Source organism: Dasypus novemcinctus, chromosome 12, assembly GCF_030445035.2.
Source record: "Dasypus novemcinctus isolate mDasNov1 chromosome 12, mDasNov1.1.hap2, whole genome shotgun sequence".
Lineage (NCBI taxonomy): Eukaryota > Metazoa > Chordata > Mammalia > Cingulata > Dasypodidae > Dasypus > Dasypus novemcinctus.
In genome coordinates, this window is record NC_080684.1 from 27,477,538 (window position 1) to 27,501,264 (window position 23,727).

At 34.3% G+C, this 23,727-nt stretch overlaps 1 protein-coding gene across 1 annotated transcript; it reads right to left on the reverse strand.

Moving 5' to 3' along the window:
* Window positions 1-325: 325 nt before the first annotated feature.
* Window positions 326-1,261, reverse strand: LOC101421182 (olfactory receptor 6C2-like). The gene has a single exon (XM_004469719.1). The coding sequence runs from the start codon at window positions 1,259-1,261 to the stop codon at window positions 326-328; it is 936 nt and encodes a 311-aa protein (XP_004469776.1).
* Window positions 1,262-23,727: the final 22,466 nt, after the last annotated feature.

The following is a 23,727-nucleotide window of genomic DNA, read 5'->3' on the forward strand; positions in this document are numbered from 1 at the left end:
AGAAGGGTTTTTACCTTATGTTTTCTTGATCAGAGTAACAAATTTTATTATATCTTAAAATGTAATATTATGAAGTTAATTTCATTCCAAAAATGATTTTTAAAGAAATTTATATGTTCTTTTAATGAGATGCACAACATTATCAACAATTCATATGAAAAATGAACATACAAGAATGACTTAGCAGAATTTAATGCAAGCTATTTTCAAGACATGTTAAGAAAATTAATGGAACTGAAGTATAGGTTATTTTAAAGACAAACAATTGAAAATGCCCAGGGCCATTCATCTTTACTTTTTAAATGTTTCTTCGACATAATTTATTTTACTTAGTTGAATTCAATGCTACTCTTTTGATTGAGTTCATGAAGGCTTTCTTAACTTGGTTGTTCCTCAGGGTATAAATGAAAGGGTTCAAAGTAGGTGAAATAGACGAAACGAGCAAGGAAACCACTTTATTAATATTCACTTTGTCCTTTGCTGTAGGGTTCATATAGATGAAAATGCACGTGCCATACGTGATGGAAACTACAATCATGTGGGAAGAACAGGTCGAAAAGGCCTTCTTTCTTTGCTGCATAGAGGGGAATCTAAAAATAGTCCTGATAATGTAAGCATATGACAGAACTACACAAGTCAGAGTCATATTCAGGGTAAGCACAGCACAGATTATCACAGTCTGTTCTATGGACCATGTGTCTGAGCACGTGATTTTCATAAGAGGAAATGCATCACAGCCAAAATGGTCAATGATGTTAGAGTCACAAAATTCCAGTTTTAAACCCAGGCTAAGTGGTGGGATTATTACACACAAACCAGCCATCCAACAACAGATGATGAGACTCCTGCAGACTCCGTTGCTCATTATGGTCACATAGTGTAGGGGTTTGCAGATGGCCACATAGCGGTCATAGGACATGGCAGCAAGGAGATAAAATTCGGTTACCCCAAAGAGGTCGATAAAAAAGACTTGGATGACACAAGCATTGTAGGTAATGACCTTGTCACCTGTTGCTAAATTATACAAATATCTGGGAATGCATGCAGATGTGAAGGAGACCTCTAAGAAGGAGAAATTTTTTAAGAAAAAGTACATGGGTGTTTTAAGATGGGAGTCTACAAAAGTGAGTGTGATTATGGTCAGGTTTCCAATTACACTCAACATGTAGGTGAGAAATAGAAATATAAAAAGCAGAACCTGCAGATGAGGGTCATCTGTCAGTCCCAGCAGAATGAATGCGGTTACTGTACCGTTTCTCATCACTGAGTGCTCGCATCTGTTCAACCTGCATGTGATATTCCGAGACATTTTCTTAGTCATTACTTTTGCTGTTCTAAAATTCAACATATTCAGTATTCTGTTCCCTACTACATTTTAAAAATTCACGTTTAAATTCTGTTCTCTGCTTAGGATTTCTCCTGTGATGGAAATAAATTAGCCTGATGAGACATGATTTTATGGGTATAATGCCTTTTGCCTTTCACAGATTCTTCCCTATTACCGATACATCAGAAAATTACATAATAGAATTCAGGTTTTTCTTGGCATTTTGTTTTCTTAAAAATACAAGCTAATACTTAACAATAATTTGGACTCATACAATCTCTAGAGTAGAACTTAGTTCTTTATCTAAAGTAAGATTTTTGCATGTTGGTTGTTGTTTAGGACAATCATTTTTAATTCATAGGAACAACACTTCACTCTGCTGCTCCCCCTGTACAATCCACTTTTTCTCATGAATATGTTCATTACCTTTACAGAATATGCATATTTACTGCTGGCTAAAGTAATGACTGCCTTCTCTTCCCTCCTTAATCTTCCAGTCAAATGGATTATTTTATTTTCATTGATGTGATATTTGACTCAAAATATAATTAATCCAATAGTCTAGAATCTTTTGATTCTGAGTTCGTATTAAGCAACTCTGAGGATTTTATCTCAGACATCAAACATTGATTACACCAGCAGATACTCAAATTCATACAATATGCAATCATCATCTCAAGGCTTGAGGTTTTCTCTCATCAATGAATAGAAAATCTTTTATATGCGACATATTTATTAAATAATACACAGTATAGTGTCGCACACTCACCAACATGTTCCCACAAGAATAATATTTTTTTGAATATCAATTCAAGCTCACAGAGCCCTTATTAAGAATCCCTGTCCTAGGGAAATTGGTCTTTCATTCAACAGCTATCAACTATTTACATCAAATCAAGATGTAGGAAAGTTATATTTTATAACCCACTTAATTTCTTTCCATCTTTCTACTAATTTCTCAGGTAATTTGTGCATCACTGTGAAACATTACTGACATCTTCAAACTTCGACCACTACTCAACCCTCAAAATATACTTTTCCCAGATATTATAACTTATTATATAATGAAAGTTAATAGAGTTGAATGTAAAGTTGAATGTAAAGTACAACTGACTGATTTTTTTATTTTTCAAACAAATGGTCGAAATGAATGCAGTTTCTAATAAGATGCTGCCACTTCAGCCAGTATGTTACCCTTTTGAGGGGTGAGAATAAACGGCATGTTTACATGCCACTAAGGATACAAAGATATTTTACCATTTTCATTTGAAAGGTATACTCAACTTTCATTCAAGATATACTCAACTTTCCAGGAATATTTCTTAGATTAAGTTAGCTGTGGATTTATTTATGCATCTTATCCATTAAAACTCCCAGGTATTTATCTATACAAGAATTAAGGAAAAACTCATTTAGCTGTATAAGTGCAATTATTTTTAAAAAATGGCATCTCATAACTACATGTTAGATACATAATAAAATAGATAAATCATCACTGAAAATATGACCTAATCCTTGAAAAGCAATTACAATTAAAGAGAAAAACATTATTATACTTACAGTTCTGTTAGTAATTCAGAGCTTCTCTTGGTTGTTTAAACATAAAAATATTAAAACTGAAATGTTGAAAGTGGTATTTTGATGAATATATTTATATTTTCATATTTACTGGCTTGTCTGGTAATGGGTAGAGCTCCCTGAGATTGTGATCCTTGACAAATTTGACAGAATTCCTGAGAATGGTTTTAGTGCTCTTATAATCCCCTCAACAGTTTCTTCTTCTTTCTATTGCTGAAAGGGGATAATTCACTGCAGGACAGGCTCTTAGGGAGTATGTGAGTGCTCATTTTTCCATAGAGGGTTGTATCATTGGATAGAGACCCATATAACGAGAGTGAAGATATATCCACATCCTGGGGAGGACTGATGTTCTCAAATAGAGGGAATTGTATCTCTCGAGAGAAATGGTGGCTCCCAATGCATTAGGGCAGTTGAGCATGTCAAGCCCTCAACACTGTTGCAAGTATCTCTGAACATGGCCCTTCAAGCAATGAATATTGACTGTCACTGTGGGCCCTGAGGGGAGGGGGAAAGAGGTATTGAATAGATAGAATCAGTGTAACTGAGTGGGAAATAGACGTGTTCCACAAGATTATGCAAAGATGTATATAAAACATGTTAAATTACACCAAAAAATATATAGGGGCTGATAGGCTAAAACGTAAATCATAATGTAAAACATAAGATAACTAAAAATTTGGAAAATTGTATAGTCTAAACTATAAACCACAATGTAAACCCAAATGTTACCTCGTTTGAAAGCTATTGTCTCAATATCTGTACATCAGTTTCAGTAAATATAGTATGAATATGTAAAAAGATTATTGCTGTGAAAGGGAAAAGGGTTTTATGTTAGATATGTGGGAGTACTGGGGAGCTCTATCGCAGTCCCTAAAGGAACAGCAACAATCCCCCAAGTGCAATGGCAAAGACCAAAAAAAAAGAAGGTCCAACAATGAACACTTGATACTAATGACTATGCTTGTAAGCCTGTGCATCTGAAATAAGAACAAGGCCTAGAGCTTCAGGGTGCCTAATAGTTACCTCCTAAGAGCCTCCATGTTGCTCAAATGTGGCCAGTCTCAAAGCCAAACTCAACATGTAAATGTGTTGCCTTCCCCCAGCATGGGCCATGACTCCCAGGAATGTGTCTCCCTGGTGCTGAGGGATTACTACCAAGTACCAGCTGATGATGTAACTAGAAAATGTCCTTGAATAAATGGGTCAACTCGGACCAGCAGAATATCTCAATCTACATGTAATACCTGAGGTTAAAAATGCTTTTTGACCTGAACAAAAGGGGAGATGGAAAGGACAAATGAGTTTATATGGCTATGAGTCTCCAAAAAGAGCCAGGAGGTTATCAGAGGGGTCACTCTTATGCACATCTCAGCAGAGTCCCAGAGACAGATAAAGTAGATACAACCCCAGGTATTGGTTCTTCTGAGGGCTACAGAGACCCACAGGTTCTATGGTCATGCAGATGGAGTTCAGTGCCATGTCAGTTGGCCCTACTTTGGAGTTTGTGTTTCTGTGTAATGGAGCTGGACTCAGATGTGATCTTTGTCCACAAGTCTCTCCTGTTGCTTTTACCAGAACTGTAGTTGGTACTGGGGTTTGGTGCATGCCCAGGGCACCAGAATCTATGGACTGACCATGTGGTGGCCAGGCCCTGAGCCTCAGCAGACTTGCAGCTCCTATACTCTGGTTTTTTGGACTTGCCCCACTCAGCTGGCATGGAGGTGAAGAAGGTCAACCACCACACCAGGGAGCCAAGAGTGCCTACAACTGCAAGCAGGAGAATTGCATCCATCATCCATGTGGAATCTAAGCTCCTTCTTGATATAGATGTGAAGTGGACACAACCATTCTAAAGTCCACAGGATGGAGAATTAGAGTATGGATTAGAGTGGACTTATAGATATTCTATTCATGAACTATTGTGATTAATAATCGAAGAAAATGTTGCATTGGTGTGGAGAAAGTGGCCATGGTGGCTGCTGAGGGTGGGGAGTGGGAGGAAGAGATATGATGTGGGGGCATTTTTGGGGGTTAGAGTTGTGCTGGGTGGCGCTGCAGGGACAATTGCCGAGTGTTGTGTGTCCTTCCATGACCCACTGGGTGGACTGTGGGAGAGCATGGGCTGTGGTGTGGACCATTGACCATGGGGCGCGGCAGTGCTCAGAGATGTGTTCACCAAGTGTAGTGAATGTCTCATGATGATGGAGGAGGTTGTTGTTGTGGGGGGAGGGGTGGAGGAGTTGGGGAGGTGTGGGGACCTCATATTTTTTGAATGTAACATTAAAAACAAAGACCAAAAAAAAGAACATAAATTACTCTGAAGGCTGGAATGTTTGGAACTATATCAACTGGCGGAAGAAGTGTTATTCTAAAAAATCAGGCTATGGAAAATTCTTTCACGATGTAGAGAACCTTTCTTTTTTAATTTGCTAAAAATGTCACTTAGTGAGAAAAAGGTCCTTGGTGACTGACAAGTGAGAAAAAGTTCCTTGTGAGAAAAAGGTCCTTGGTGACTGACATTCAGGAGTCATTAATTAATTATCTGAGTAATGAAATTTGGCGATAAAAGAAAAAAATAATAACACAGGCTTCAGTGGGGACAGTGTCCTTGGAGACAGAGGATAATACACTAGCATTAGACACAGGTCGGGAGGACAACTATATTATGACTCATTTTTTAAAAATTTTACATCTACTAAGACATTTGGAATACTGTAAAATTTTGTGATATGACTAGAATCCTGCATTTCATTTTGTGAATCCTCTATTCTCATTGGTCATCTTTAATCGTATGGACAAAAGGAAAAGTTTATACAATTATATGAGGCTTCTGTATATGTTATAGAACTTACTCTTACAAATTTCTCTTTCTCTAAATAAACACCCACATTCACAAATGCATGAATATTTTCAAACACATAATAGAATGTAAAAATACGCTTTATATTTTAAACACATCTTAATTTATCACATAATATCTATTTCTGGCCTTTCTACTTTATCAATATTAATCAAATTGGCTGTAGGAATATTTAACATGTATTTTACCAATATCTAAATTCTATTTCTAATGTTCTTCATTTTGCAGTTATCATTCATACTAATATCTAAGCATCTTCATAATATTATTTTTGCATATGTGTGTGAATAATTGGTAAAAGTGGAATTTCTAAATTAAATACCTTATTTCTTGAAGTTTTATACACTGTTACAAGGGAAACATAAGAGTAGTTTATATCAAATATTTGTCACTATAATTAGGATATTAGTACACATCATTTCTATTTTCATGTCTGTTCATGTTTTGTTATTTTATTTTAAGTAAGTTAAATAAGTATTCTAACTTGAATAAGTCTTTAAAAGTATCTGTGCTGATTTGCGACCTGTGGTTTATGGTTTTATACAGTTAAATCTATCATTTTTTTTTTCTTTTTAGTTTGTAACAGCATTATTGAGATATAATTCACAGTAAGAGTGTGTACCAGGCCTCTTCAGATTCTTTAGGGTAAGATACCCTTTGTCTGTGACACATATTCTTATTTTAATGTTGTTCTTATATTGTATTATTTGCTTTAAATAACTTTAAATTTGTTTACATTGCCATTCTGAGTCCTGTGAGTCTTCCTTAATATAAAATGTTTAACTGCCACCATTGGTAAGAGTGCTTTACAGAATTTGTCAGTTTTATCTAAGTTGTTGATTTAAGGCCATATGCTTCAAAACAATATTCCCTTATTCTTTAATATCTGTATAATGTGTAGTGATGTCACATCTGTCAATCCTACTGGTAATTTGTGTTATCTTGTTTCTTCACTGAGATTTTCTAAGAACCAACTTTTCTCTTCTTTCCTTTTACATTCTAACTGATTTTTACAATTATTTCTATTATTTTCTTCTATTGATTTTAGATTTGAATCTTTCTTTTCCTTCATAAAAGGGGGAAAAAAGAAAATTTGTGAGAGACTTTTCTTCTTTTTTCATATAGGCACTGAGTGGTATAAATATGCCTGTACTGTTTTAGCTATATCCAACAAACAAAACACTGACATACTGTTTTTTATTCAAATTCATTTAAAACAACTTTAATATCTCTTTTGATTTCTTCAATTCATGTTTTATTTAAACTTGTGTTAATGTTCACGTATTTAGAGATTTTCCTGATGTCCCCCTGTTATTCTTCGTTTTAAATCTATTGTGTTTAGAGTTCATACATTGTATGATTTGAATTATATTATGTCTTAGAATATGATCTATAATATACATTGTATAACATTTGACATGATTGTTTATACTGCTATTGTTTGGGTCAAGTGTTCTATAAGAGTTGATTAGGTCAATTTGATTGATAGTTTTACTCAGGTTTTCTATATATTCTTCTGGATTTCCTGTGCATATTTTCTGTTAATCATTAATAAAAAAATATTGAACTCTTGAAACATAATTGTGGGTTTGCCTTTTTATCCTCCCTGTTTGGTCAGTTTTTGTGTTATGTATGTTAAACATATGAAATATTGTTATTGGTAACATTAACATTTAATATTATTTCCTAAATGAGCCACTTTCTCTCAGATACACTATTTGCCCTGGGATGTACTTTGTCCAATATTAATGTAGTCATCTCTGATTTCTTTTGAATAAAGTTAGCATAGTACATTTTTTTTTCATCCTTTTATTTTTACCTATTTTTTCCCTTTTAATTGAAGTAGGTTTGTATATTGCCTAGAGTTGTTTTAACTTTTTTATTCAATCTGACATTTTCTGGTTTTGGTTGAATGTGTTTAGGACGTTTATATTTATTTCGATCACTAATATTGTTGGCTTGAAATCCACAATCTAATTGTTTTCTATTCATCCCCTTTTTACAAATTAGAGAACGTTTTTTAATATGTTTAAGTTCACACTTACCTTTTTGGATTTTTAAAATAAAGTTTATTGAAATGTATTTACAAACCATACAATCCACCTATATTTTACAATCGATAGCTTTGGTATAACCGCAGAGTTGTGTATTCATCACTGCAATTAATATTAGAACATTTTCATTACTCCAAAAGGAAAAACGCCTCTCCCTTAGTATTCACCTCTCAATCCCTCTTTCCTTCTCCTACCATACATAGCTTTAATTCATTTCTGTCTCTAAAAATTTATTTGTATTTAGGTTTTGTGTAAATGGAGTCAAATGTAGTACATTGAGTCTGGTTTCTTTCATTTAAAATAATGCTCTTTTATTCCATTTATGAAAGAATATTAATATGCTATTATTCCCTGCATTTCATAACTTACTTTAGTTGTATTTTTGCACAAACGTGACCCTATTATTAACACATTGTAACATTAACATTTGTTTGTTCTGATTCAGAGGAAAACATTCTTAAATGTAGACTATCAACCCAACACTCCTGTCCATGAGAGAGTTTGCTATGCTATACGTATCATCTTTTAGTTTCCTTATACAACCTTAAACATTCCCTTCCAACCACTGTAAGACTCATGTGTTAGTGAAATTATGATCACTGTAATGTGATATCATCACCTCTATCCATATTCAAATATTTACAGACAACATTTCTACAGATTCTTCACAAAGTATGTCTGAGATTTTCATTTTTTATCCTTCTTCTATCTTCAGGTGACCAATATCCTGCCTATTAACTTGATGACTTAGCTCATTATATTTAATTCATATTAGTGAAATCATACAATATTTGTCATTTTGTGTCTGGCTTGCTTCATTCAACCTAATGTCCTCCAAGTTCATCTATGTTATCATATGCCTCACAAATTCATTTCTTCTTACAACTGATTAATATTCCATCATATGTATATACCACAATTTGCTTACCCATTCATCAGTTGATGGACAACTGGGTTTTTCCATTTTTAGGCAATTGTGAATAATGTCCCTATGAACTGATAATATGCAGATATCCATGCTCTCTTCTGGGTATATACCCAGTAGTGGATCATATGGCACATCTATATTTAACTTCCAAAACAACTGCCAAACAGCCCTCCAAAGTGGCTGCACCATTACATGACTCAACCAACAGTGAATAAATGTCCCTATTTCTCCACATCCTCCCTAGCACCTATATCTTTCTGATTTTTAAAACAGTGACCTTTCTAACAGATGTGAAATAATATCACATAGTCGTGTTGATTTGCATTTCCCTAATACCTAGTGATGTTGAACATCATTTCATGTGTTTTTTCATCATTAATATTTCATCTTTGTAAAATGTCTATTCCAAATTTTCCCCATTTTTAACCAGATTGTTTGTCATTATACACTTGAGTTGTAGGATCTTTTTATATATCCTGGATATTATATATTCATCGGATATCTGATTTCTAAATAGTTTCTCCCAGTAAGCAGACTGCCTTTTCACCTTCTCAACAAAGCCTTTGACAGTGCACAAGTGTTTGATTTTGAGGAGTTCCCATTTATCTATTTTTATTTCATTGTAAATGCTATGGGTGTGAGGTCTAAGAATGCCAAATCTTGAAGATGTTTTCCTATATTATCTTCCAGAGTTTTATGGTCCTGGCTTTTATGTTTAAGTCTTTGATCCATTTTGAATTGATTTTTGTATATTGAGTGGATAGGGGTCCTCCTTCATTCTTTAGGTTATAGATATCCAGTTCTCTCAGTACCATTTGTTGAAGAGACTTTTCTGTCCCAGTACAGGGGACTTGGTATGCCTGTCAAAAATCAGTTAATCAAAGACATGAGGGACTATTCCTTAACTCTCAATTCAATTCCATTGATCAACAGTCTATCTTTATTCCAATACCATGCTGTTTGAACCACTGTAGCCCTGTAAAATGCTTTAAGGTCAGAAAGTGTGAGACTTCTTTGTTCTTCTTTTTTTAGGAAGTTTTTGGCTATTAAGCTCCCTTTCCTTTCCAGATAAATTAGGTAATTGACTTTTCTATTTCTGGTAAAGTAGGTTGTTGGAATTTTTATTGGGATTGCATTGAATCTGTAAATAAATTTGGGTAGAATTGACATAGTAACACTATTTAGTCTTCAAATCCATGAACGTGCACTGTCCTTCCATATGATTATATTTAGCAATGTTTTGTAGTTTTCCTAGTACCGGTCTTTTATGTCCCTGATGAAATTAACTCTTAGATATTTGTTTCTTTTACTTGCTGTTGTAAATTGAATTTTTTCTTGTTTTCCTCCTCAGATTATTCATTACTAATGTATGGAAACAATACTGATTTTTGCATGTTGCTCTTCTATCCTGCCACTTTGCTGAACTCATTTATTAGCTCTAATAGTTTTTGTGGCAGTTTGATATTGCTTATGAATTCCAAAAATACTTATTGGATTATGTTTGTAAAATGGTCTGCCCCTCTGGGCATATTAGATTATATTGGATTCAGAACTTTCACTTTTACTTGATTAAATGATGATTACGGCTTTGATTGGGCCACATCAGTAGGATGGTATATCCCTGCCCCCTTGGTGGGTAGGGATTCACAGAGAAAAACATGGCAAAGGATAGAGTTGAGGGTTTTGAGATGGAGCACAGGAAGTAAGCACACAGAGGAGCAGAGCAGCTAAGCCTGGAGAGAATTGAGTGCTGTGAAGAGAGGCAGAGAAGGTTGTCTGAGACTCTACAGTTGGTCTTGTAGAGAGAGCAGGGCAACTGAGCCCAGAGAGAAACAAGCCCAGGGAAGAGAGGAAATCAGAAAGCTTGAACTCTGCAGATGTTGACAGCCATCTTGTTCTAACATGTGGCAACAGACTTTTGTGGGGTAAGTAGCTTAAACTCCATGGCCTGGTAAACATAAGCTTCTAATGCAAATACATATCTTTAATAACAACCAACCAAGTTCTGGTATTTTGCATCAGCATCCCTTTGGCTGAGTAATTCAGCTTTATTCTAGAAATTTTAGAATTCTCAAAATATAGGATCATGTCATCTGGGAAGAGTGAGTGTTTTACATCTTCTTTTCCAATTTAGATGTCTTGTATTTCCTTTTCATGCTTAATTGCTCTATATAGAACTACTTTCCCAATAATGAATAGCAGTGGTGAGAATGGACATCCTTGTCTTCTTCCTGATCTTAGAGAGAAAGTGTTCACCTTTTCCCTTTGAGGACTATGCTGACTGTAGGTTTTTCATATATGCCCTGTATCTTGTGGAGGACATTTCCTTCTATTCCTATTAAAATACTTTCAAAGTGTTTTAATTAAGAAAGGTTCTTGGATTTGGTCAAATGCCCTTTCTACATCATTTGGAATGACCATGTGGGTTTTCTCCTTTGATTTGTTAATGTGGTGTATTATATTAATTGGTTTTCCTGTGTTCACCACCCTTGCATACCCAGAATAAAACCTACTTGATCTTGGTTATTATTCTTTAAATATGATGTTTGATTCACTTTGCAAGTATTTTGTTAAGAATTTTTGCATCTATAATCAGGAAAGAAATTAATCTGTAATCAGTATTTATTTGATCTTGGTATTAGGATGATGTTGGTTTCATAAAATGAGTTAAGTAATTTCCCTCCTTTTCAATTGTTTTGTAAGAGTTTGAGCAATATTACTAACAATTCTTCTTGGAATGATTGGTAGAATTAACCTGTGAAGCCATCTGGATCTTGGCTTGTCTTTTCTGGGGAGGTTTTTGACAACTGATTCAATCTGATTACTTAATTTTTAAATTTTTTTATGCTTTCTCATTTTCATTGTCTTTTTTAAAAAGATAAATAGAGCACACAAAACGTTACATTAAAAAACATAAGCGGTTCCCATATATCCCACTCCCCACCCCCATCCCTGCTCCTCCTGCATGAACATCACCTTTCATTAGTAAGGCACATTCATTGCATTTGTTGAATACACTGTGGAGCACTGCCACACTGCATGGAACATAGTTTACATTGATTTCTTGTGGCCTTGTATTTCTTCTAGAGTCAATTTAGCTAGGAACTCAGCACTCCCTCAGTTGTCATTTTTAACTGTAACCACTATGAAAATATCCAAACATTTTTATGTACCCTGTATTCATTCCCTGGAGAAATCCCTTCCAATCATGTGCCCCCTATCAATAACTTCCTACACCAGTATTCCTCCCCTGCCATAATTCCACAGCTCTGTAATCCAAAGCTTATTTGAAAATGAAACCTAATATATTGCCAGGTTCTATTAATAGTAAAATGGAATATAGTGATGGATTTAAATATTAGATATAGAATTCATACTAATTTAGAAAAATTAAAGTAAAAATAAATTGGGTATGAAAAAATTAAAAAAGTAAAAAAACTTTGTTTTTGATGTTTTGCCTGCTATAAGTGTTGCCCTGTATGTACAGTGGCAAGGCAATTTCTTCCATTTCTTCCTCAGTATCTAAATCCTTTCTTTTCTCCTTTTTTTTCTAATTATTAAATTTGTCTTCACAAAAGTTTTAGATCACAGTAATTCATATTCTAATGTATTTTTATTCTCATCCATTGCGTCTTTCATTTTCACAAGTTCTGTTATTTTTGTTTTCAACTTCTTCTTTGTTCTCACCCAGTGTCTTCTTAATGTTTTTATCTATTTAGCTATATTTTCCTTCAACACACTGAAAGGATTTAGATTTGTTTGAACATTCATTGAGTAGTTGTTTTAAATCCTGTGTCTTGTCTGAGATTTCTATTTGTTCCATTGACTCAACCAGATCTTCCTATTTCTTAGTATGTCTTGTAATTTTTTTTCTGATGTCTAAGCATCTGGATATTGTGGTGAGTTTATTGTGATCTATTTCTCTTTCTTGTTTAGGATATTATTGGTGATGGGTTTTGTTATGGTTCTTCTTTGATTCTTAATTCAACTTCTTCTAGTCCTTAAAATTGCCCTTGTTTAACTGTTAAGCACGGGGTTAGTGATCAGTCCCTAAGGACCTTGGGAAGCAGGGCAATAAAGAAATCAAAAAGTCTGTTATTTTTATCCTGGAATTCATTTTTCTGGCCTGTTAGCAGATGGCCATTGTTGGAAAATTTTCTGCTTAACCCTGGGGGTGCTGGTGCAGTGTGTTCATTCAAACACTACCAGGCTAGAGGTCCCAAAACAATGTTTTCTTTGGGAAAGCTCCCCCTCCTGGCAGCTATTTGGAAATATGCCTTGCAGTTCAAACTCACTGATTAGAAGCCACTCATCTTTACATCACACTCTCCCTTTTTCCATGGAGGAAGAAATCACTGCTCACTCTGCATCATCGGCAGCCAGTTCTAGTCAGTAAGGAAGGTGTTTGAGAATACAGGTTTTTATAGCTCTCTGCTCTCTCTGCTAGGTTCTGGGTTTAAGCATTCACAATGCAGCACCCAGACAGGATGAGCAGAAACTAAGACCCAACAGTTCAAACTCATCAGCCAAAAGCTGATAAGTAGTAGCCTGAGTACCTCTCTCTCTCCATTATTGGGAAAGTAGCCCCTGCAGCTCTCTTAGTCCTTAGAATCATGCCAGAGACTGGAAGACCCAAATCTATCTGCCCCATGGGTGGGGGGTTGGCACATGCAGTAGCAGCAACCCCAGTTACTACAGATCCTTACTAGAGTTTCTCCTTCTCTTCATCCCTCTTTCCTGGGTGCTGCTCAGCTCTCCTCTGGTATCCAGGGCCCTATATCAGTTGGTCTGACTATTGTTTCCTGTCCTGTAGCTGATTTTGTGGGAAATAAGTAATTCTCTAATCCTCCCTCTTCACAGAAGTTCCCTCCAAATTTCCATTTATCCTTTTTTTTCAATTCACCCCTTTTGTTTTTCTTTTGTCCCTCTTTTTCTGCCTTTCATGTTAATTGAATTTTTTTTATGATTCCGTTTATCTTTTCTTTGTTTCCTTACTTGCTATAAAAATGCCTTTTTAGTTTAATGGTTGATCCATGGTTTATAACATACATGATTTACTTATTACTTCATATATGCCATCAAAGACTTGTAACAGTTAGTGCTATCATTTCATATATATTACTTCTACTTATGAACCATTAAAAGTTTTGGAGTTCTATGTGGTGAAAGATATATGAAGTATGAGAGAGATTCAATATGAAATTCTTCATTTCTTGCTTGAAGATGAAAGGGGTATGTGGCAAGAACTGTGGGCAGCAGAAAGTGACTCTTGGCTGACATCAAACAAGGAAATGGGGACCCAAGATCAAGGCGTAATAGACATAAATGTAAGGAGGAAACAAGGAAGATGACATAAATAAATACATATTATTGAAAGACTAAAAAAAATAAACATAAAGGAAAGGTTTATCAGCCATTCATCTTTACTTTATCATTATTTATTGACTATTGCTTTATTTTACTTCTTTAAAAATGATACGATTCTTTTGAGTGACTCACTGAAGATTTTCTTTGTGGGGATTAGTCCCACCACTTCGGCAAGGGTATGGTTAAATGATTTATGAAAGCTCATCTTTCCTTGCTTCAGAGCAAAAATAGTTCTGTCCTTGCTGTATCTGCACAAGCTATCTCTTTTTGCTTGAAGTTTGAAAATGGCTTCTTCTTGTACTGTCCACCACGAAATAGGATGTGAGTCTAGAAACAAGGTTTCTTGTCCCAAAACAAAACATCTCCAAGAAATTTAACTTTAACCACAGCCCTTGGTTGAATCCAAAATACATTATATATAAGCAAGAGAAATAAACCAAATGGGGCCCTCCCTACGTATGAGTTTTGGTGTGTGAGCCTTTCATTCCCTTGGCACTTCGTCACTTGCTTATTTCACAGTTTAAGGAAATGGATTTAACATGGGTGAAACAGAAGAAATTAGCGGTGAAACCTCTTTATTAGTGGTCACTTCTTCCTTTGCTGTAGGATTCACATAGATGAACGTGCATTGCCATAGGTGATGTAAACCACAAGCATGTGAGAAGAACAGATGAAAAGGCCTTTTTCCTTTGCTGGGCAAATGGAAATCCTAAAATTGTCTTGATAATATAAATGTAGGACATAACTACACATATAAGGGTCAAGATGAGGGTCAGCACAGCACAGATTATAACTTTGTTCCATGAACCATGTGTCTGGACAAGCGATTTTCAGGGATGGTAAACATCACAGAGGAAATGATTAATGGCATTCTAGTCACAGAATTTAATATTTTGCCCCAGACTAAGTGGGGAAATTATAATCAACAAACCATTCCACCAACAGCAAAAAACAAGTCTCCTGCAGACTCTATCGCTCATGATGGTCTCCTAATGCAGGCGTTTACAGATGGCCACGTAGCGGTCATAAGACATGGCAGCAAGGAGGAAAAATTCTGTTCCTGCAAAGAGGTCAGTAAAAAAAACTTGGATCACACAAGCATTGTAGGTAATGAACTTGTCACCAGTAGCCATGTTATACAAGTATCTAGGAATATGAGTAGATATAAAGGAGATTTCTAGGAAGGAGAAATTTTGTAGAAAAAAAGTACATGGGTGTTTTAAGATTTAAATCCACAAAGGTGAGGGTGATGATGGTCAGATTCCCAATATACTTAACATGTAAGTGAGAAATAAAAAAACAAAAATTACAATCAGCAGCAGAGGTCATCTATAAGTCCCAGCAGAATGAATGTTTTTATAATATAGTTATTCATCACTGAAGACTTCTGTCCATTCTGCAGTTTCAATAATTCAGAAGGTTGTTTTACAGATTATTTTGTATGTATAAAATCTAACAATGAAATCTTTCTTCACTGAATTTGTATTAACTTTAAAATCTCACCATGGATAATGATTAGGTTTATGTGCCGACATGGTGTGATTTCTTGGGTAAGTAAATGTCTTTTGCTCCCCAAAACTCTTCCCTACTCAGAATCTAAAAATAATCACACTATTAATGTGACATAATCTCGTCAATTTTTTGGTCGTTGTAAAAGTGTTAATAGGCAATAAATAAGTTAGATACATTCTACAGAGCCTTTAGCTGAAGCTGAAGTTTCAGCTCCACTTTCCCAATTCGATTTTTTCTTGTTTCTTTGGTTTTTGGTGAAGGATATTTTTTTGCTATGAACAAACTTAAAGCTTATTCACAAGACCACATGCCATCTCCTTTCTCCCATTTGTTTTCATTCTCTGTTTCTCTATCAGTATGCAATTTACTTATTCACTGTTGCGCAATATATAGTGTTGTGATGTAGAATTTATTTGAATTTATATTCATTAAGTTAACTTAAAGAAATGACACATGACACACAGCAATTTTATCTTTTTCCTTTGCCTATGTTGATTCCTTAATATCTTAGTTCCTCATTACTTACTATACACTCTCACCATGTTTTTCCCACTATTCCTACTATTTTATATAATGCCTTTCAGTTAATGATTACTAAGTCTGCTTTTAGTAACAGATTTTTTCTGAGTTGCATATATTGATTGACCACCAAGCAGATCAACTTATACATTGAACCTACTGCCAAACACACTTACTTGCACAAATCACATGCATGTCCATCTTAAGGTGCCCAAAACAGAAGTCGTAATCTTTCACATCTCTTATTATGCCCCAACTTTCCAGATGTTCTAATGCACTCCATTCATTGGCTCTGTATTCTGTGCCAGGTATTGTTGTAAGTACTTCTCTTGTATGCTTTGTCCCATACTCCCCAATTTAATCTGTATAACAACTATTCATCACTGATCTTCATTTGAAACATCACATCCTCTTGGAAGTTTTCTCAAATTCTTTTAGCTGTCTTATACCACATGTCCCCTCCTCTGCATCTGTAGCAAACAATACTTGCTACTACCTTAGTGCTTTGCCTGCGAATAAGCTTTTTAGAATTGATGTTCTGTGTCTTTCTCACTGTGATAGACATAGAGAATAACACAGTTCCCTATATATGACCATTGTCTAAAGAATATTTTTTAGCAAATTAATTATCTCAGATTTACCAGCTAGACACAGGTAAAGTTATTTCTTCAGATAAAGTTAGGACTTTAATTCATATTGTTCTGATGCAAAATTTGCTAAATGAATTTTCCATGTATCCGATTCTGTTACTGGAAAATTTTTGGTTTTTTTTCTTTTAAAAATCTGTTTTTAATAAATTAAGTCACATTGTGCTATGATCAAGTTTTCTGCTTATTTGTTTACCTTTAATATTGACAACGTATAGACCAGCCTTCTTTTCTTTCACTGATCTTTCAGATTAATTATTTCATTTACTTTAATGTCATGTTTGCCTCATCAGAGTTCATGGGTGTTTTCATGATGAGTTTATGTCAAAAGCTGCTTCTCATTAAATTTCTCAGACATAAAAAATTAATTTTTATAATGAAAGATTTGAATGGTTTCCATTTACAATCAGTTTCTCAAAGCATGTAATGTTACAATGTATAAAAATTTTCCTCTTGAATCACCTGTTTGTGAACAGTTTCTTTTCCTTACTCTTTACTGTAATTTAGTAGAAGAGTTATATATGATTTTTTTTTTCCAATTCATTATTTTAAACAAAAAGGGCTGTAGTTGCCCATATGGGGAAGGAGCACTGACTAGTTTCATGGCTAGTCTGAAATCTAGAACTCTCCTAGGGGATTTAAGGACATATTTGACATACATATTAGATTAAATTGAGAGGCAGTGAAAAATGATTATTAAAGTCTGCTTATCCTCCTTTCATTCTTCTCGTCTCTAAGGCAACATGTATGTTGCTACATAACCTTACTCAGCTCAATACGCTATGGGCATTACTCAATGCTCTAAAATACATATAATTTTCCCTCCCAAGATATTACAAAGTATTAAAAGACAGATTTCAATAAACTAATTGACACCAACATTAACAGGCTGATTTTGGTTTATTTTCTCTTTTGAGCAAATATTTGAAAGGAGGCAAGGATCTCTAGTAAATGAGGCTACCACAATCACTTTTTTGGAGAGATGAAGACACACACACACACAGACCACAAACACACAAACACAATGAATGCTTTTATTTTCCAATGTGAATTTGACAATATAACTGTTAACACTTCTGATGTTTATCATATTATAATTCCATTTATCATATTATAATTTCCACCTATTTACATTCTGACACCTCATATACATTTCTGAAGACTTTACAAAATGTATAAATTCCACCTCCATCTTTGATTTGAATATGAACAAGTTAAATACATATTTTTTTTTCCCAAGAGAAAAATGTGCCAGGAATTTACAAAGGGAAACAATAATGTATATTTACTTACTTTTCTGTCAGTCAATCATAACTTGTGTAAATTGTTTGAATAAACTAATTCTTAAAGTGACTGAGGTGAAAATGGTAGGTGAGAAGATTTTCATTGGAACTTCTCTTCACTTTTTCTCATGACTCCATGTTGATACTCCCATGTTCTTTAAATAACAGATGTTTCTCAGAGATAGTTGTCTTCAACAAATCATACTTTCTCACTGTATATTATACCATTATGAACCTAAGAAATATTTTCTCATAAATTTCAAAAAAAAATATTTTAATTGTAGTGAAATGCTGGAAGCTTCTCTTTTGAATAAGATGGTATTTCAGTATCTCAGGAGTGTGACAGCTGTTAAAACAATATCAACCCCCACCTTCCCTTTTTCCTTTCGGTTAACTGAACCTGAAAATAAATGAGTAAACAAATGGTCTTTGATGATTTACATTTAAAGTCAGCAGTAAATCTTTGGAGTATATTTTTTTGGCAAAAGCAATCTAACAAATGTTGCCTTTGCGACAGTGTCCTTGGAGACAGCACAACAACAAGCAACAAGTTATTTATCTCATTTTCTTATTTTTCTAAACGGCTTTATCTCAGGAAAGTTGGCATACAATCAACTTCACATATTTGAAGTATCAAATTTGATAATTTTTGACATATGTAAACAATCTGTGAAAAGTAATCTGTGAAAAGATTACCACAGCCAAAAGCGAGAACATATCCATCATCCTGAGACGTGTCCCTGTACATCTTTGTAATCCCTCAGGCCCTCTTCTTTCTGTATTCTCCTGTCTCCTTTTGACCATTGTTAAATTTTCTGTCAGCAAAGCTTAGTTTTTCTGCAGAATTTTAAGGAAATGCAGTCATAAAATATTGTACTACTTTGTCTTGCTTCTTTCACTGTGTATTCATATTTTGTTTATCTCCATTGTATATACCAGTAATTATCCCTTTTTACTGCTGAATATTATTCCAATGCTGGTAGACCCATGGAGTTGCCAGTATGCATGAATAAAGTCATTACCAACATTGTGCATGGGGTTTGAAGGGACACGTGTTTTCATTTTTCTTGGATAAATACCTTGGAGTGGAGTGGAATGGTTGGTGATAAAGTAGGTGTATGCTGAACTTTTTAAGAATCTGCCCAACTGTTTTCCAGAATGTCTTTAGCATTTTACAATGCCAACATGAATGTTGTCATTGTAAAGTGCTCCTTATCACTTGCTCCAAATCAATGTCAGCCCTTAGCATGAACAGTTTTTTTAAAATTTTAGCTATTCTAGTAAGGTGCACTGGTATCTCACAGTGGTGTGAATTTGCATTTCCCTAATTTCTAAGGGTATTTAGTATGTTTTCATATGTTTACTTGACTCCTATATATCTTTTCTACTAAATTTCTTTTCAAATTTTTTTCTTAAGTTATAATTCATATAATGTAAAACTGATCCTTTTAAACAGTCCAATCATTTTAGTACATTCACAGAGTTGTACAACCATAAGCATTATCTAGCCTTACATGTCATCACCCCCAAAAGAAACATCATTCCCATGAGCAGTCACACCCCATTCCTCCAGATACCCCACTCCCTACTCCACCACAAATCTACTTTTTGTTTCTATGGACTTTCCTATTATTTTCATTTAGTAAAAATGAAATCATACAATATGTAGCCTTTGTGTCTAACTTCTTCATGTAGCCTGATGATTTCAATGTTTTTCAATGTAGCATATCTCATTACTTCATTCATTTTATGTCTCAATGATATTCCATTGTAGTGATATACCATATTTTGTTTACCCATTCATTTGTTAATGAATGTTTGGGTTGTTTCCACTCTTTGACCATAATGAATTATGCTGTTTGAACATTCCTACACATATTTTTTAATGTAAATGGATTTTCAAATACCTATGGGTAGAATTCCTGGGTCATGTAGTAACTTTGTCTTGAACATTTTGAGAAACTACCAAACTGTTTTCCAAGGTGTCTGCACCATTTTACAATCCTACCAAGGATATATGAGGGTTTCCATTTCTCCACATTCTTGTCAACATTTGTCATCTTTATTTTAGCTATCCTAGTGGATGTAAAGTGCTTTCCTATTATGGGTTCAAGTTACATTTCCTGATGACTAATGATGGGAAATCACTGCTATGAGCTTTTAGCAAGTTTTATAATTTCTTAAGAATAATGTCTATTAAAATTCTTTGCCCATTTTTATTTATATTTTTGTTGAGTTTTATAGATTATTTATACTAGAGACAAGTCTCTTATAAAATATATGATTTTGAATATTTTCTTTTATTGTATTAGTCTTTCATTTACTTGATAGTGTCCTTTGAATCACATCCATTGCAAATTTGAGGAAATCCAATTCATTTATACTTTTCTTTTATTATATGGGCTTTGGTGTCATATATAAGGAGTCATTGCCTAAGATTTACTCCTAAATTTTCCTCTAAAAATGTCATAATTTTAGCTCCTACATTTATTTTATTATCCATTTTGATTTAAAAATTTTATATGGTGCCTTTCCAGTTACCCAATATCAGTTATAGAAAAACCTAACATTTTCTGAGAAAAATTTTTGTGCCACAGTCACTGATAGTTTGTAGTAAGGTTCTTATATGAAATAGTATTACAGAGTAGATGATAAGTTAAAGATAGATACTATAAAGGCCAAAGCAGCCATTTAAAAAATGGGGTATTATGGATTATAAATCAACAAAGGAGATAAAAAAATATTTTAAAACATAATTAATCAATAATAAAGAGATAATGTAGAAATAATAATTGGATATTAAGAATTTTGTGCCAATATATTGAACGACTTACAAAAAGGAACAAATTTCTTGAATGACAAAAACTACCAAAACTTCCACAAGAAGAAATAAACTAATTTAATAATTTATAATACCCACAGTACTACATTTCTGGTTCAAATTGTCTATTATCCCTTAAATATATTTAAAAACAAGATAAATTAGTTTATACCTGTTTTAGTTTTCTAAAACTTCTGGAAACAAAACACCAGAAATGGGTTAGCTTTTACAATAATTTATTAGTGTAAAACTTACAGGTCTGAGGCCACAAAAGTTACCAAACCAAGACAACATCAGAGATGTTTTCTTATCAAAGTTGGTCTGGTGGTAGATCCTGGACTCCAGCCATGTGTCAAGGAAAGTTAGCAGTTGATTTCTCCTGAGCTCCCTGACTTCCCCTCCATACTCATTTTCTCTTTAGGCTCCACTGTGGACCATCAGGCATATGGCTCATCTCTCTTGGACTTCTCTGCGGAGTCCAGCTTCCAGCTCTCTCTCTCAGTCCTCTGGATTTCTTTGTATTTCTGTGAGTATTCTGGAGTCCTCTTTCTCTCTCATGGCTGGGTAAAAATGTTAGCTCTCTTTCTCTCTGTTTCTCTGCTTATATAAGATTCCTGCAAGAGAGTGGAGATCTACCCTGGGTCATACCTCACTAAAATAGTCCAATAAAAGGCCCTGAAGTAATCTAATTAAAGTGATATGAGTTCTCTTAACTGAATCTAATGTAGTCGAATGGTCCTGCACCTACAGGAAAGGATTATCTAAAAAACAACAACAACAACAACAACAACAACAAAAAACCAACATGGACTTTTCTGGGATTCACAAAGCTTCAAAAGTCACAATATCGAACTACATATTTATCAATTCTGGTGATTTTCATTTCATTGTGTCAATCCAGATTTCCTTTTGTTATCTTCCTTCTGCCTTAAAGTAATTTTTGTAAGCATTTCTCATAAGGCAGGTATACTGTTGGATAATTTTTACTATATTTGTATGTCTGAGAAATTTATTTCACCTTTGTTTCTGATACATATTTTCACTGGATGTATTATTTTAGTTTCAAAGGTTTTTTCTTTTGTTTGTTTGTTTGTTTTGTTTTGTAACTTCAGTACTTTAAAGATATTGTTCCACTCTGTTTTGGCATACATTTCATATTGCCAAGAAGTATACTGTAACTTTTTAAAAAATGTACATTAATGTTTCTTTTTTTAGTGGCTGATTTTAAAATTTCCTCTTTATCAATTCACAATCCATGTAAGCAATGTGGTTATAACATACTTGATGTAGTTTTGTTCATGGTTCTTGTGCTTTTGAGGCTCATTGAATTTCTAAGATATGTGGGTTGTTATTCTTCATCAGATTGTAAAAATGTCATCTGTATGTATTCAAATGATGTTTCTGTCCACCATCCTCCTCTATGGGGACTCCATTTACGTGTATGTTAAGCTGCATGAAATCTCACAGCTTGCTAATGTTTTGTTCAAATATTTTCAGTCTTTTATTTTCTTTGTTTCATTTTGGATCATTTCTATTGCTTGGTATTCACTTTTTCTAGCATTTTCTTCTTCAGTATATAATCTCTATTATTGCCATCCAGTGAACTTTTCTTTTTTTTAAAAAAAAGATTTATTTATTTATTTAATTCCCCCCCACTCCCCCGGGTGTCTGTTCTCTGTGTCTATTTGCTGAGTCTTGTTTCTTTGTCCGCTTCTGTTGTCGTCAGCAGCACGGGAAGGGTGGGCGGTGCCATTCCTGAGCAGGCTGCACTTTCTTTCGCGCTGGGTGGCTTCTCCTTATGGGGCACACTCCTTGCGCGTGGGGCTCCCCTACGCGGGGGACACCCCTGCGTGGCAGGGCACTCCTTGCGCACATCAGTGCTGCGCATGGGCCAACTCCACACGGGTCAAGGAGGCCCCGGGTTTGAACCGCGGACCTCCCATGTGGTAGACGGACGCCCTAACCACTGGGCCAAGTCCGTTTCCCCCAGTGAACTTTTCATCTGACATTCAAGTTTACATCCCCAGAAATTTAATTTATGATTTTAAATGCATATTCCATATCTCTATTTAACATGTACAATCTTTTTTCTAGCTTCTTGAACATATGGAATACAATTATAATAAGTGTTTTAAGGTTCTTGTCCTATAATTGTATCATCTGTATTATTTTGGGGGCTGTTATCTATTAATTGATTTTTTCCTTCATTATTGATCCATACATTTAGGTTCATGCTCTGGTATTAATATTGAGCTGAGTTAATGAAATAAAGAATATCTTTTCTTTTTTAATTTACTTATTAATTTTGTAACATGTTTACTTGAATGTAGTTGAGAAAAGTTTATAATTGCTAAAGTAGTTATAAATATTAATATTACCCAATCTGTCTCCATTCATCCTCCATGTAGGCAATCACTTTCAAGAATTTAGCTCATTTTACAGAGGCATCATTTTCTTCATATTGCCTATTTCCACTTGAAGTTTCCTTTGCATGACTAGCACTCTCTTCAACACAGACATTTCTCATCTCTTCCTTAGCAATGAATTAAGTTGTGTTTTTTTTTATTCTGTCAGTATATAGTGTGCATATTCTCAAGTCTGTGAAAATTTCATTTAGTTTAAAGCCATGTACTAAGTACTGTGTACATGTATTATGATTATAATTATTTTATTGTAGAACATCTTTCCTTAAGCAAAACTTGCTTCATATATTTATTTGTGTTGTTCTGTACTGTAGCTATTGGCAATTAAAAATGGCTATGTAAATGTAAATATTTCTCAGTACTTTAAATTTCATCCTACAAACTAACCTCACAGAGCCCACTAAA

Excerpts from the sequence above, each read along its gene's own strand:
- LOC101421182 (XM_004469719.1), bottom strand. The coding sequence starts at position 1,261 with ATGAGAAACGGTACAGTAACCGCATTCATTCTGCTGGGACTGACAGAT.